Source organism: Daucus carota, chromosome 6 (assembly GCF_001625215.2).
Source record: "Daucus carota subsp. sativus chromosome 6, DH1 v3.0, whole genome shotgun sequence".
NCBI lineage: Eukaryota > Viridiplantae > Streptophyta > Magnoliopsida > Apiales > Apiaceae > Daucus > Daucus carota.
In genome coordinates, this window is record NC_030386.2 from 4,864,286 (window position 1) to 4,879,175 (window position 14,890).

The 14,890-nt window shown below is 35.0% G+C and overlaps 2 protein-coding genes across 3 annotated transcripts; one reads left to right on the plus strand and one right to left on the minus strand.

Moving 5' to 3' along the window:
• LOC108227567 (NADP-dependent malic enzyme) lies at positions 1–5,902 on the minus strand. The gene is made up of 20 exons (XM_064079685.1): positions 5,625–5,902; positions 5,075–5,352; positions 4,184–4,304; positions 3,999–4,073; positions 3,511–3,662; positions 3,320–3,425; positions 3,167–3,232; positions 2,800–2,895; positions 2,652–2,723; positions 2,481–2,564; positions 2,292–2,390; positions 1,957–2,004; positions 1,813–1,866; positions 1,641–1,739; positions 1,476–1,565; positions 1,301–1,378; positions 1,114–1,188; positions 948–1,038; positions 517–645; positions 1–401 (listed from the first exon to the last, which is right to left on the minus strand). Exons 1-20 carry the CDS (start codon positions 5,652–5,654, stop codon positions 313–315), a joined length of 1,932 nt encoding a protein of 643 aa, XP_063935755.1. The 5' UTR covers positions 5,655–5,902; the 3' UTR covers positions 1–312.
• Positions 5,903–9,304: 3,402 nt separating this feature from the next.
• On the plus strand, positions 9,305–14,413 carry LOC108225413 (protein SAWADEE HOMEODOMAIN HOMOLOG 1). 2 transcript variants are annotated; one of them, XM_017400270.2, is made up of 9 exons: positions 9,305–9,471; positions 10,246–10,331; positions 10,477–10,522; positions 10,596–10,788; positions 11,091–11,154; positions 12,439–12,490; positions 13,387–13,530; positions 13,935–14,054; positions 14,184–14,413. In XM_017400270.2, the coding sequence occupies exons 1-9, from the start codon at positions 9,430–9,432 to the stop codon at positions 14,223–14,225; spliced, it is 789 nt and encodes a 262-aa protein (XP_017255759.1). In that variant the 5' UTR covers positions 9,305–9,429; the 3' UTR covers positions 14,226–14,413. The 2 variants fall into 2 exon arrangements, with proteins under 2 accessions (XP_017255759.1, XP_017255760.1); XM_017400271.2 differs by lacking the exon at positions 9,305–9,471 and adding an exon at positions 9,533–9,657.
• The last annotated feature ends 477 nt before the right edge of the window (positions 14,414–14,890 follow it).

Sequence of the window (14,890 nt, forward strand, 5' to 3'; positions counted from 1 at the left end):
CACCAACAAAGCCACAATTTTCATCAACTTGGAATAGTATTTAGGATCCAGACTATACATATACTTAAAATCCAACTTGCATGTGCAGTAGCATGTTATATATTCTCACACAATATTTCCTTCAGGATTTCTTTAAGGGAATTTCACTAACCCTCAACATTTCTTCAAAGCTAAGTCTTAACCTGTTGCTCAAAGGTAGGTAACCCCACCCAAACTGTTCCTGATCTGAGCATAACCGAACAACTTAAACAAAAGACAACGAATTTGAAAACATCAAGGTCTATAAATTTACACCTGAGATTCTTCTGCTATTCACCTATAATTTCGATAATTAGGGCTGTACATACAGCTCTCGGCATACGCTACAAGATCTTGCGGTTGTGGGAGACGAGTTGCCAAACCTACAAATTAATATAAGTCAGAAGTGCACATGTTCTTTTTAATTTTAAGGTCTCTTTCTTATTAGGGATACAAACAAATGGATTACAGTAACACAGTTTTACAAATGGATCTTACCAAGTTCATATGCTTTGGCTGCCACCCGAGCAGCAATGTGCGCAGATATCTTTCTTATATTAGTGAATGGAGGAAATATGAGTCCCTTGTCAAAGTTTTCTTGCGTAACCTCTGCTGCTAAAGCTTCCGCTGTTCCAAGAAAACCATCATGACCGAAATGAATTTAGCATAAGTTATGAAGTGCGAAACTGAATATGGCGATTATGCTATGATCAGTTGATCACATAAAAATTACAGCTCTCACTGGCTTTTCTTATTTTCTTTCCTCCTATTGGCATTTATGGGAGAATATTTGGATGACTTGACAAAAAAAAGTAAAAACCAAAAGAGAGGATGATGGCATCTTCAGAATTGTTCATCCCCGCTTAGTGGTTATTCTTCCAAAAACATACATAATATGGACACATAAAAATACAGTGGTTTGAACTTACAGGCTGCTAGAAGCATGTCATCATGAACACGGATTGCACCAGATATAATCAAACCCAAACCAAATCCAGGAAATATGTAGGCGTTGTTCGCCTGAACAAGAAATGGAAAAGGTTACTTCAATTTAACATTGGTATTGAATTGAGTAAAGTTAGAAAGAATTAGGACCTGTCCAGGAGCATAAGTTTTTCCATTGTATACAATTGGGTCAAATGGACTTCCACTGGCATAAATAGCACGGCCCTAAGAAAACAAGATGCATCAAAAGGATTAAGAACACTATTATCCAACCACCAATGAACATTAAATAAATTATATTAAAATCTGTACAACCAGAGATTCTGAACAAAATTACCTTGCTCCATGTGTATGCTTCTTTAGCAGTACATTCAGATTGTGAAGTTGGGTTGGAAAGAGCAAAGATAACAGGTTTCTGCACGTACCAATCATTTACAGCAGTGTTAGCTTCATTCAGGAATATGCAGCAATTGCATGACGGCCTTTAAATATATTACGTATGCATACAATACCTCATTTAAGGATGCCATAGTCTCCACCACTTCTTTAGTGAATGTTCTTCCCACTCCTGATGATCCAATCAAGACAGTTGGCTTGATGGCCTAATATTTACACAGATTGAGATTAAAAACCTATATTTTTCTCAGACACAGGGAAAGAGAGACCATCTTCCAAACCTTGACAGCATCCACAAGTTCTCTAATCGGTTCATGCTCATGGGCCCATGGTTTCTTAAAGTTCTGAAGTGATTCCATGCGAGACTTAACAATCAAACCCTACATAATGAAAAGGAAATATATGATTGTTGTTCATTCAGGATCAAAAAATTACAGCAGTGCTCTTGAGTACCTTTGAGTCCACAAGAAATATATTTTTCCGAGTCTCTTCCACCGGGGTTTCCGTCTGCATAAATTATCAATTAAGCACAAGGCTGAAATCTATTTAGTTTATACTTACTGGTATACTGCACAGAGATGTATACAGAAATCATACCTGTTTTGATATCTCAAGTGCTATGAGCTCTGCGATACCAGTGCCAGCCTGAAGCAATTAAAGATAAAATGAATATCAAACTGATACACGTATAGAGAAGTCCAATATGTGAAACAGTAACATATATTTGGGTAGACAACATGATGATTATATTAATGTGCAACAACTTGGAGATGCAAATGGTTCTGAAAGTAGTAGATGGGAGTGCTCAGAGAACATCAAGGAAGTTCCTTTTCAATAATAATTTCTGTTTTTTTAGAAGATAAATAAATCAGTCACATTTTGACTAATAATTACTAATATATACAACTTTTCACAAAAGTTGTGAGCTGCACCTCGCCTGCTCCAAGGAATAGAAATTTTTGGTCAGCTAAGGTTCCACCTACTAGCTTAAGTGCTGCCATAACCCCTGCCAGTACCACAGAGGCAGTTCCCTAAAACAAAAGTACATAAGAAAATTAATTAACACACACATGCATACACACACACACACACACACACAAACAGAGGGCCCTGTGCTGTACCTGTATATCATCATTAAATACAAGATGTGTAGCTCCATACTTTGCTAGAAGATCGAAGGCATTGTGGTTCGCAAAGTCTTCAAACTGAACAACATGGATTAAAATGTCAATTAATTTAGCAGTTCTGTCTAGATATTAAATGAACAAGGCACTTGGCAAAAAGAGAAGAACCTGGATAAGGACTTTTTCCCCATAGTTCTGCTTAACTGCAGACATAAATTCATGAAGAAGTTCGGCATATTCCTGTCAAGAAGAAAGGATTACAGTTCAATACCACACAGAAATTGGTGAAAAATGAAGTGTGATTTATGATTTTAACCTGCCCAGTTGCCCGTCTCTGCCGCAGCCCAATGTAGAACTCATCGTTTAACAAGTCCTCATTGTTAGTCCCCACATCAATGGTTACAGGCAAACACTGTCGATTACAAACATATGTTATATTTTTTGCAATCTCTATATTGAGGTAAAGATAGCAATGAACTAAGAAAATCAAGAAAAATTATAGTCACTAAATGCAGATTCGTTTGGGTAGCTGGTCTGCTTCCTTTCCTTCTCTAAGTCTAAGTATAACAGGACAACTTTCACATGTAGAGGTTTAAGAGTGGAATACACGAAAGTTGCAAATAGTAAGCTGTATATATAGTAGTGCTCATGATAAATTGGAGGCATGAAAGCATTGGACTTACCGCAGAAGGGCGAATTCCACCAAGGGCTGTATACAAAGATAGTTTTCCTACAGGTATCCCCATACCCTAATCATAGAAAAATCATGTTATGCACACCAAGTGTATGTCAAATAATACAATCAAGTAACAAGGTTGGTTAGAGTACTGGAGTACCTGGCAACCAAGGTCCCCCAGTCCTAAGATTCGCTCCCCATCAGTGACAACAATCACTTGAATTTTCTTCTCAGGCCAATTCTTCAGCACTTCAAGAACTTTCCCCCTGCAAAAATATTTTCGGTATTTACTTCTAGCAAAACAAATAATATTGCAATCATAAGCTGCGGAACATATTCAAGTTCACACACTTCTCTTTTAAACTGATAAAGAGACCCTGAGGGCGTCCTAAGATGCTCCCGTATTTCTGACATGCCTCGCCAACAGTTGGAGTGTAGACGATTGGGAGTAGCTCTTCAACATTTTCAATAAGAAGTTTATAGTACAGCCTTTCGTTGTGTTCCTATATTTATAATAGTCATAAAGAGATACATTTGATTCTCACCACTATAACAAAATGCTAAAGAAAAAAAAAAAAAAGGACTGGAAACAGGCTCTGAATTTACTATACTGTGAAATTGAAAAACATCAGTTGCAATTTTAATGGTGCAACACAAGGAGTAAAGGCAATCTTGGTGCAATATATAAACATATGTATACATGATTTAATAAATTATCAGTAGCTCAGCAAACAGACGACAAGGACTGCTCCAACCTATTGACTGCTTATAAATTTTGGTAGGCTTTTCTATTTTAAAAGACAGTTGACAAAGACTAAAGGGTCTGCTAGACAATGTACCTGATAATCCATCATGGCCATGTACTTCTGCAAAGGCACTTGATAATTACGTATACAGTTCATCAATTTCTTGACCTGATTTACAGAAGAAAAAAATATTCTTATGCAACGTTGATAACACAAAAGAGTAAGTAGGGAAGCTCTAAGAAAGCTGCCCCTGTGCCTCTTAATTCACCAGTAATTACCTGAAGGTCCTGATTGACAACAACTGGGGGAAGAAGTCCCCGAAGATAATGGGAATCCCTTTCTTTCTCACTAAAAGCAAGCCCTTTGTTATGATGAGGATCTCGTAATAACGAGTACCCGCTGCAAAAATCAAATATGAATTTAATCAGCTAGACATTCTAATTATGAATTATTTCAGTCCGAGGACGAACTAGACAAATTGTGAAATTGATCACTTGTTTACGAACACAGAAAAACAGAAGTGAAAGAAACACATTGGTTTTTGCAATTAAGAAATTCTAAAGTCATGAAATAGCAATTGAGCAAGAGAAACCCAGTCAAGTTGAATATGAAGAATCCAATTATGCCATCTAACATTAGTAGTGTAGTCTCCGAGCTCTAATAATGAGCTACGTTACTCAGACTCTTCGGTTTTGATTGCCATATTTGTGTTGGGGGAATGAGACTCATTCTATGTGAAAACAATTGACCAAAATCTAGACACTTTGACATGATGAACTTTCAGATTATTTTTTGAGAAGAAGACACCTCCTCCTAAGTAAAGACGTGTATTAATAACATAAATTCAATATAATAGATTTAAGAAAGAAAGTATTTGTAATTTGCAGAGTCTTTGCAAAATTATGTATAATCATTCTTGTAAGTTCTCCGAAGTCTCCAATGTTTCAAATATCCCACACAACGTAGCTGATAATGCATTAAATAGTATAAAATTCATTTTTATCAGATAAACATATAAATCCATTTATAGCACAATTGTCACGGTACATAATTCACCAGGAAACATACGAAAATATGCATAATGAAACAATAAGTTCAACATCCAGATAATTCAATCTAACCACAATTGAGTCAAATTGAAAGCAAACCGACTACGACTAATTTGTTACCTAGCAACAGAAACAGTCCAAGGAGTCATAGACTGTTCTTCTGTAGCACTATCCTCCCCATACACATCTTCAACACCACCGCCGACAGTCGTTTTCGAGTCCACACCACTCAGCGGAGCAGCATCTCTCATTTCCTTCAAAGTAGTCTCCATCAGAACCGTAGCGTTTCGCTCTCCAGGTCTTCCATTCGAGCTACTAGAATTCGCTGATACCGCCACCAAACGACATGAATTTCGCCTTTGTGTGTAGCTCCTGGATGCTCCGATCACCGGATTATACTACACACAATCAACACAACATTACACACACATCTAATTCAATTCTAATACTCAGATTCACACAATAACTCATTTAGTGTTCAAACTAGGCGAAATCAAACATATAACAAATTTATTGTATTTACTCAAATTCGAATAAAAATTGCTCCGGTGAACTTATAATTTGCATTTTCACATAAAATGACGATACAAATATAAAAAACGCCGCGTTTTAAACTTTTAAGTAGCCGAACGTTCAAATTAAAAGGTTTGAGAGGAAAATTTTATATTACCAGAAAGGTGCTTCCGGTCAACGACATCATGATGAGAGAAACGAGAGCTGAAAATGTGTTCAACGGCGCCGGAGTTGCTGCCGGAAAAATCTCCTGAGCTTATTTATAGTGGATGTATACAGGGGAGATGGCAGCGAGAAGATCGTGTGCTATTTCCTGGCATTATACAAATGAGGTGGTGTGAAATTATGGTTATGCCCTCGGTGTCGTTAACATGCCGCGATGAAAACAATGTGGAGGTTGTGATGGACGGCTGTGATGAAAACTTGGGTTTCATTAAGGGAATGTGGTATGTGTATGTGGATTTAAACGGATTGGGATGTTTCGCGTTGGCGTGACTTACGAGGAGGAGGAAAAGTTAGAAGGTGACGGGGCTGAAGCTCATAAAGTTGAGATGGTGAAGTGTTCAAATGTGGCCGAGCACCAAATATTTTATAACCCTTTTCCTTTTCTTCATAATATTAACTCTCTTTGTCACAATTATGTTTATAATTTTTTATTATTCGACATATATTTTGACATTTTTATGAAATAGAATATTATAATTTTTAAAATTAAGTTTTTATTTAGAAAAGGAATTAAAATGTGTGTCGAGATTTCTGTTGTCATTAAGCTAATCTTAGCACACGTTATGTTTTAACATATGTGCGGCGATATGTGCCGCCTCAACCAAATTTTTCAAGTGATAATGTCTTCCGGCTATTGGCTCGCAAGCGAGCCTTTGATCTAAAAGAGGGGCATTCATGGAATAAGTAAAATAACGTTAAAAATAGTGATATTTTAGTTTCGTCGTCTCCGGCTCCCACTTATCCTACACCTGTCAAGTCATTTCACAAAGTCGGATTTAAGTCCGGTTTTGCCAAGTCGTCTCCCTTGACGTGATTTCGCTGGATAGTATATAGGGACAATAAGAATTAAATGGGAATTAATTCAAAGTAGCTAATATTATTTTTTGAAAGTTAAACTTAAAAAGTATATTTAAGAGTTACAAAATGACTATTAACTTATGTAATGTTTTGAAATTATATTTCATATTTGGATTTTAATCGGTTAATGTACATTACTTAGGTAAAAATATTTAGAAAATTGGTATAAAATTTAATTTAAGCAGATATATAATTATGTAAATTCAGGATTTTGTTATATTTATGAAAACAAGTCTAAAATATAGTATATCATGAATATTTTGGAATTATTTTTAGCATTTATCAAAACTATCAATTTTTAAAAAAATTGTAACTTTTTTTGAAAATATTTGCAAAAATATTGACTTTTCGGAAAATTTTTACAAAAAATACAATCTGCAACTGCAACGAGATGTAATTTTAGTTAATTGCTCCCAGAAGTAGTTTAAGTATGGTTGCATTTAGTTATAAGTATATAGTTGCATGTGGTCGCATACGGTAATTTTATAATTGTTTTCAAAATTTGATTTTTTTTACAAAATATTTAAAAAGATATACTCCCTCTGTATTTTTATATGAAACTTTTGATTTGAACACCTAACTTTAGGTGGGTTGACCGGATAGTAAAAATTATCACTTTTAACTAATTTTTTTGCGAATTAAAATTTTGATTACATATTTTTATTCAGAGAAGCAAATTTTTTTTAACTACCAGTCAAAGTACTTAAAAACATGTGTCAAAAAATCAAATGTCGTATATTAAAAAAGGAAAAAGTAATATTTTTGCAAAACATAATTTAATTTGGATATTTATGAGAAAAATCTATTATTTTTTGCCCCACACCCTGACACATGCGTGTTAATGAATTTTGCTTGGAATTTTGCTGATATGTATGGGCAACTGTGTCAGTATAGTACGTAGTAACTATTTTGGCTAGAGCTGTAATTCGTGTTGTGCGGCTCCCGAGCTCACCTGTCTCGAACTCGTTTAACTATGCTCGACTCTGCTCGTTTAGTTAAATGAGCCGAACTCGGTCAAAGGTTCCTGCTCGTTTAATTAAACGAGCCGGCTCGACTCGTGAAATTAAACGAACCGAGTCCGGGTAGAAGTTTAGGTTCGATTAAGTGTAAAATTAAACGAGCGGGAACGAGCCGCCTCGACTCGATTCGTGAAATTAAACGAACTGAGTCCGGGTAGAAGTTTAGGTCCCGTTTAGCTAAACGAGTCGGCTCGACTCGACTCGTGAAATTAAACGAGTCGAGTCCGGGCAGAGATTTAGGCTCGATTAAACGAGCCGGCTCGGCTCGGCTCGAATCACGCTCGGCTCACTCGACTCAAATTACACCCCTAATTTTGGATAATTTGTTTTTTTTGGATACAGTGACAGTGACACATCCCTCATCAAATTTTTGACCGTAATTAATTATCGATTAATTTCTATTTCATAATTTATGAAATAATTAAATTTGTGAGTATTTAAATAATTATTCATATAATCTTTAATTAATTCTTATTTGTGATTTAACTAATTATATCTGATTTTTACTTTTTCCCGATATTAAGGTCAAATCAATCTTCATATTTAAAGTTAGGAGTACTGATATATATCTTGCCCAGTGTAATGTACTATTCTTATCTTTCATAAAATGTTAACTTTTTTCATTAATAATCTATCATTTCTGTTTACAATTTTTTAAAGATATTTTATCTACCGGTTCATATCACCCGATTTAAAATTTGGTATTATTTATTATTAAAAGAATTAACCAAAATAAGGATATTACACCAAAATATAAAATTATATATATATGTATATTCAATTATCATAACTCTTTTTTATTTTTTGACAAATATGACTTATAACTTTATAAGTGAGTATTTACGACAAAAGATATGTTTTTAACCACTGACCTATCTAACCGCGCTCTTTGTCATGACCCTTATATATACAGATACAAAGATTGGAGAGGAAGCTCAGGAAGGTGACGAGTGAGATGTTAACGTTTTGACAAAATGAGAGGCGGATGAAATAACGCGTCGACGGTGCAGGCTAAAGTTGGTGGTACATTACTTACCGTGGTGGCCCAGTTGGGCTAGTGGGCTGTTGGGACCGATTCTCTTCATCATTATATGTGTCTTGAGTTTCTTTTTGCGGGACATTATTATGGGTATTTGGTCTCTTTTTGTGGTTTTCATATTCAAGTGGGCTGTCACGGTGGGCTTTATCCCTACAAAAGAAATGGGCCACTTCGCATGAAGTTACTACAACATCTCTCTGTCACGAGGTTATTGATTTTTCTGAAGACCCAAACACTTCATCTCTGAGAAAAAAAATCATAGAGCCCGTCGACAGACTTCATTAACACATTATTATTAATTTAATTACAATATAATCTGGTTTGGATTATAATTTATTTGAATTTCAGAAATTGATATAATAGAATCTTTACAATTAAATAAAAACTTTGATTTGAAATTTGATGAATTGAAATCAAGCTTGAAAACAGTAAAGCTAGGTGTCAATTTCGAGTAACAGGTCGTGTTCGTGTCAGCAATATAGTCGATTTTGAGTAAAGTTAAAATCACTTAAAATTAAATAAAACTAAAAATTGAAGTGTTTAGGAATGAAATTCTAATTTCGGGTTGAAATGATTTTCGAGTCATTTTTCGGTTTTGTCACATAAATCGGATTGCTGGTTTGGGCCGATTCGATTCCCTTTTTTTTTTTTTTCCTTTTTTTGACATAAAGAAGATACTGGGCTTTTAAAACCAAACACAATAAAAAGAACAAGCCTCCGCACACACAAATTTAGCCGTACTTGCGAACAATCTGCAGAAAAGCAGCGACTTTACTCCCCCGCTAAAACCCCCGAAATTGCCGCATCAAGAATCACTCGAAATGGAGCCTGATAGTGATGCTCCTGAGTTCACTCTAGCTGAGGTACCCTCTTCTCAATTATTTCACCTCTATTTAATGGTACTTAATATATAGATATACTTTTGTTTATTAAAGTATAATCTTTATTATTAACACTCCATTTATACACGCTTAATTGTCTTTGCATGCTCTTTATTTCATATGTCTCATATAAATGCATAAAGATTCTTAAAGTTTGTTTCTTTTTGGGTATGTGCTACTCACTCTATCAAGATTGTTATGTAAACCCTGTTTTATATGCAAAGTTTTTGTTTTTATTATCAAGATTGTTGTTGGCCATTTTGGTTTGGGAAGAATCAGTTTTGGGTTTCCGCTGTGTCTGTGAACGTGTCGATTTTGTGTGTGGAATTCGATATAAATCATAATTGGCTGTATAAGTTTAAAGGAATATAATTTTAATGAAGGTGTCATTTAGGTCGGATTCGGATTAATTGAATTGTTTCAGAGTCGTTATTGAGTTTTGTTTTGTGTATAAGTGTCTATAATAATTAGGGTACAAGTTGTCTGTCGGGCGTGTCGAGCATTGCTACCCCTACCCCTCAAGTCTTCACGCTTGGCAATTGAAGATTATCCCTCTTTAGATATACAGAGGCTAATATGTGTAGAGATCCATTTTTTTTCTTTTTAATGCATATAAGCTGATTAATTCATTATTATATTCCGGGTTGAAGTTATTGATGTTAGGGTGGTTGGTGGAGTTTTTGTTATATTTGCTAACGATGTTCCTAGTAATGCTTCTGTTTTATGCAAATACGATAGTGCTTGTCATGTTGATAGGTACTGGAAATGGAAAGCTTGTACAAGGAAAAAGGTGAAGAAACATTTAGTGAGAAATGTTGTGAAGAACTTGCTACCAAATTCAGGTAAACTCCAGCACCTCATTACATGAATGAAGAGTAATACATCAAATATAGTAACACTTGGAGCATTATTTTGTTATGAAATTATTACCAATTTACAACACCTTTTTTCTTTAATGCTCTTGCATTCCTGTATATGTTTGTACAGTTTCTCAGCTCATCGTATTGGAAAGGAATCCATAGAGTGTAAACAGGTTTGTTTTCTTATTTTCCCTTTGAAACTGGACTTAAGTCTGTGGGACCACTGAATCTTGTTTAATCATGTAGGTTAAAAGCTGGTTTTACGAGAAACATCATAGAACGGCCCCAAAAGACACTCAACATACTTCCTTTGAAGAGTTTGTGTCTTCTTTAAGAAACAAAGCCTCTGGAATCTCTTCACCTGCTACTTCTGGACCAGTTGTTCCTTTAGATTCACCAGTACTAACTGATACTATGAGACCTTCTGACAAGTCCAAAGGTTCTGATTCATTTTATTTGTTACTCTGTTTTCATATAATTTGGTTGGATGAAATGAAATTCTAAGGCACATTTGTGGGGGCTCTTATATTTTCTAGCCTATGTACAGGTTCTGTAATTTCTGATGATTAGCTATAATTTTTTTTTAACATGAGATAGGATGAAATTCACCTCTTCAGCTTGAACAGAACTTCAGTTATATTTTATTTTTGGTCAGGGAGCTTCAGTCATACTTTTATTATCTATAATATGGTACTATTGTAGTTAAATCAACTATTTACTTTATCTTTTAATCTTCTGCAGCTGAAAGGGTGGCCGAACTTACAGATTTGCGATATGAAGCCCTGTCTGCAAAAGACGGTGCTTGGTGAGCAATAAAATAAACTTCTTTATTATTTCAATATTTCTTTCACAATAAATACAGTATTTATGTTTTAGTACTTTAACAAACAAGTTAAAGGTTGTTTAATGAGTGTGAATTCTGTAACGAAACCTATAATGAATCCTTCATGCATGTCTTTCAAATACTATAGCTATATCTGTTGTGTTTGTTTGTGGTGAACGAGGTAATGGAATGACATCTGAACAGTTTTATGGGTGAACGTTTATAATCTTCATTACATTCCCAACAATATAAACTAGTGCAGGCCTCTAGTAATTTTAAAAAGGACGCCCCATTCTCCTTATAAACTTCATCGTAAAAATTTGCAATCCCTCATTCTTCCTTAGAAATCATCTTTTTCCACATGAAATTGTTCCCATTTACATTTGATTCTTTTCCCTTTCCATTTTTCCAACCTACTGAAGCAATAGCTATATGCATACAGTTCCCAGTTTCCAGTTTTGGTATCTGTTATCTGTTATTATCCATAGTCGGAATCGGAGCTTTTTCCTTTTGGTAGATGTATATTAGATACTCGTATGCATATAATTCCCAATTTAGTTGTTTTCATGCTTTGACGAGCTGTACCTTAGCAGTTGATGTTGCAGGGATTTATTTACTTGCCTAGATGAGTTAAGAATAACCGGGTAAGCTTGCTGTACGACACAATAAGTGTTTTTGTGATAGACGAGGCTTAAATTTGCAAGAAGAGAGAGTATTGATGATGAATCACATCAAGTGTGTATGTTATATAAGCCAAAGGAAAGATATGACCAGATTGTCTAGTAGTTAATATAATCTTTAGTGCATAATGTGGTCTGTGTAAGATAGAATGAAGACATTTTGATATTTGCTAGACTCTCAGTTATAGCAAACTGAAAAATTGGAGCTGATTAAGTATTTTACTTATCAGAAGCTTCTTCGTCACCTAGAATGCCTAATGGCGTGCCTCACCCATGTTATGTATCTCGAGGGGCTGCTCCTAATACAATTAAATGCCCAGCAAGAATATTGTCTTGTAAAAGAATTAGAATGAGAGCGCCATAGTTTCTTCATATACACAGATACGGCATAACATTTGACACGCATGGGCTCTCGACCCATCCTCTAATGAACTTCCTATGTCATGCATCTTTCAATATGATTGTCAAAATTGAATGTATCAGACAATTAATAATTCCCATGAAAATGTCAATTGTTGGTTTGTTGCTCAAGCAATTGCAAAATTAGAATTTTAGCACCTTTAGCTGACTACAATTGTTTTTCCAGGTTTGACGTGGCCTCATTCCTCAACTATAGAGTTCTTTATTCAGGCGAGATTGTAAGATCATCCTCCTATGATCATGTTCTTTTTTGATTATATGGATTTAGCCATATAAAATTAAATCTATCTTGAGTTTGACATTTGTTGATGCAATATCTAGAGTTTTCTGCTGAGAAGTGTTCAGATATAAGCAGGCTGTTAATGGTGTTCGATAAGAACATCAAATTAGTTAATAGCTAATAATATGCTCTGATAATACATTAGTTTTCTGCCAAGTTACTGTTGTGCATGTGATGGTGGCTTGTTAAGATGAGAAGTATCACTGTGACTTGTAGAAGTGCAAGCCTGCTACCTTTGTCTAATTTTATTTGCTAAAATATTTCTAGTTATATGATTATATCACAACTTGGGTTGCCATCACATTATCCCTAATTACAAGTTACAACATCAATAACTGTAGATTCGCAAATCCAAATGTTAGCTATGTTTTATGAGGCAGCATGTCTGTTAACCTATATGTTAGTGCTGCTACAAATCCACAATGCACATGATTTACCTGAATCCGATGTAAACTACCCCCTTGTCAAATGTCAATATTAAAAAAAATAGAAAGACTTGTAGGAATGTGGTTTCCATGTATGCCTGTCAAAAATATAAAAAAAGAAGCCATTGAATAAATTATAGATATAAGTTCAAGGAAATTGATGATGTGCTTGGTGCATATACAATAACAACAGATAAACTGTTGGCTTATATTATATGTATGATCATTGTGCTTTGTGGAGTCTATTCCTACGGAGTATGCATTATGATTATTATTCTGTTAAACACTCTCGTAATGATTTAAATTTGTGTATACTAAGCTCTAATCATTTAGAGAATGGATGTGTAACTGATCATAATATGATGTATGATTTGTGAGAAAGTCTTAGTAGTTTGTGATAATATTGTAGGAAGTTCGTGTTAGATTTTCTGGCTTTAATCATGATGAAGATGAATGGGTAAATATGAAAAGAGCAGTACGTGAGCGTTCAATTCCTTTGGAGCCTTCTGAATGTCACAAAATTAAAGTTGGAGACCTTGTCCTATGCTACAGGGTATGCTTCAAAGTTCAATCCATTACTAGCTTGACATTGTTTAAACTTTAAACGATTTATTATATATCAAATGTTCCATTTGCATGGAATGATAATTCCATCATCCAAAGTTCGTTCAACATATCCACACCAGTCACCAATTTTTTTTTCTCTAGATTAAGAAAAGAATATCAAATGTTACTGAGAAATATAATCTTTTCATGCATTGTTACGTTGCAAGAACCTTAAAGCCATTCTAATTGGTTTCCCCGAGTCCAGATTCATTTCATGCATCACATGTTTTCTTGGTAGTGTTCAATTAGCTGCAGCATATATGCATCCATAGCTTATACCACTTTTGCTTCAGTGGTTGAATTATTTTCTCAAGTCAGAGAGCTAAACCTTAATCCTATTTCAATTTTTAGGCAAATGCTGATCATGCATTATACAGTGATGCACACGTCTTGGACATTGAAAGAAATATACATGATGCAGAGTCCTGCAGTTGCATGTTCTTGGTCAAATTTGACTATGATGAAACTGAGGTTTGCATTACGACTTCAAATATAATTCAAATATAATGATATATTACCCCTTTTTACCTTCTGATACTTGCCAGATTCCACTGCTAGCTCCAAAATAATTGTTTTCTTTTTACATTTTCTGTTGGGCAGGCAAAGGTGGATGTGAATCAGGTTTGTTGCAGGCCAACTTAGGGAGGTATTTGACAACACTGAACAAAACACATCAAATCGATGTTTGTGGTCCGATGCTGTCCGAGAATTGTCCTGTATTTCTGTAATAGTCAACTGTAGCAACTCAAGACTCTATCTAGTTTTACTTTCTTCACATTTTGTTCATTTCTGCTTTGTAAATAATCACGCAAGGACTGTCCAGCCAAGCATCCATAAGAAACAGAGTAAACAGGGCAATTGAAACCATTTTTCCCGACTAGATAACTGTTGGTTTTAAGAATTTCAAAATGCACAGAATCAATAGAAAACTGATCTGTTTATTCAAATATGCCTTTCGGAATTCTTAAAACCAACCGTTGGTATCAGAGCTCTGGCCTCGGGTTTGAGCTCCTGTCACCCTGCCACCCCCAATATTCTCATAATTTAAAATGGACACGAAGGCAATTTATATCTCAAAGATGGGCGTCCGTGATCCACTCTTCAACCCAAATAATGGGATTTCTGAGTGAGGGGGAGTGTTAAAATATGAGTATAAAATCCATAAATGGACCTCCTCTAACACCGTTAAGGTTTTAGATGGAATGGTTATCTATAATAACAAATCAATGGCTAGATTTCGTAGTGCGATTATTTTTGTGAATTTGTTTGTAGGTAGATTTGTTACTGGCTTAGTTGGATAAATCGAT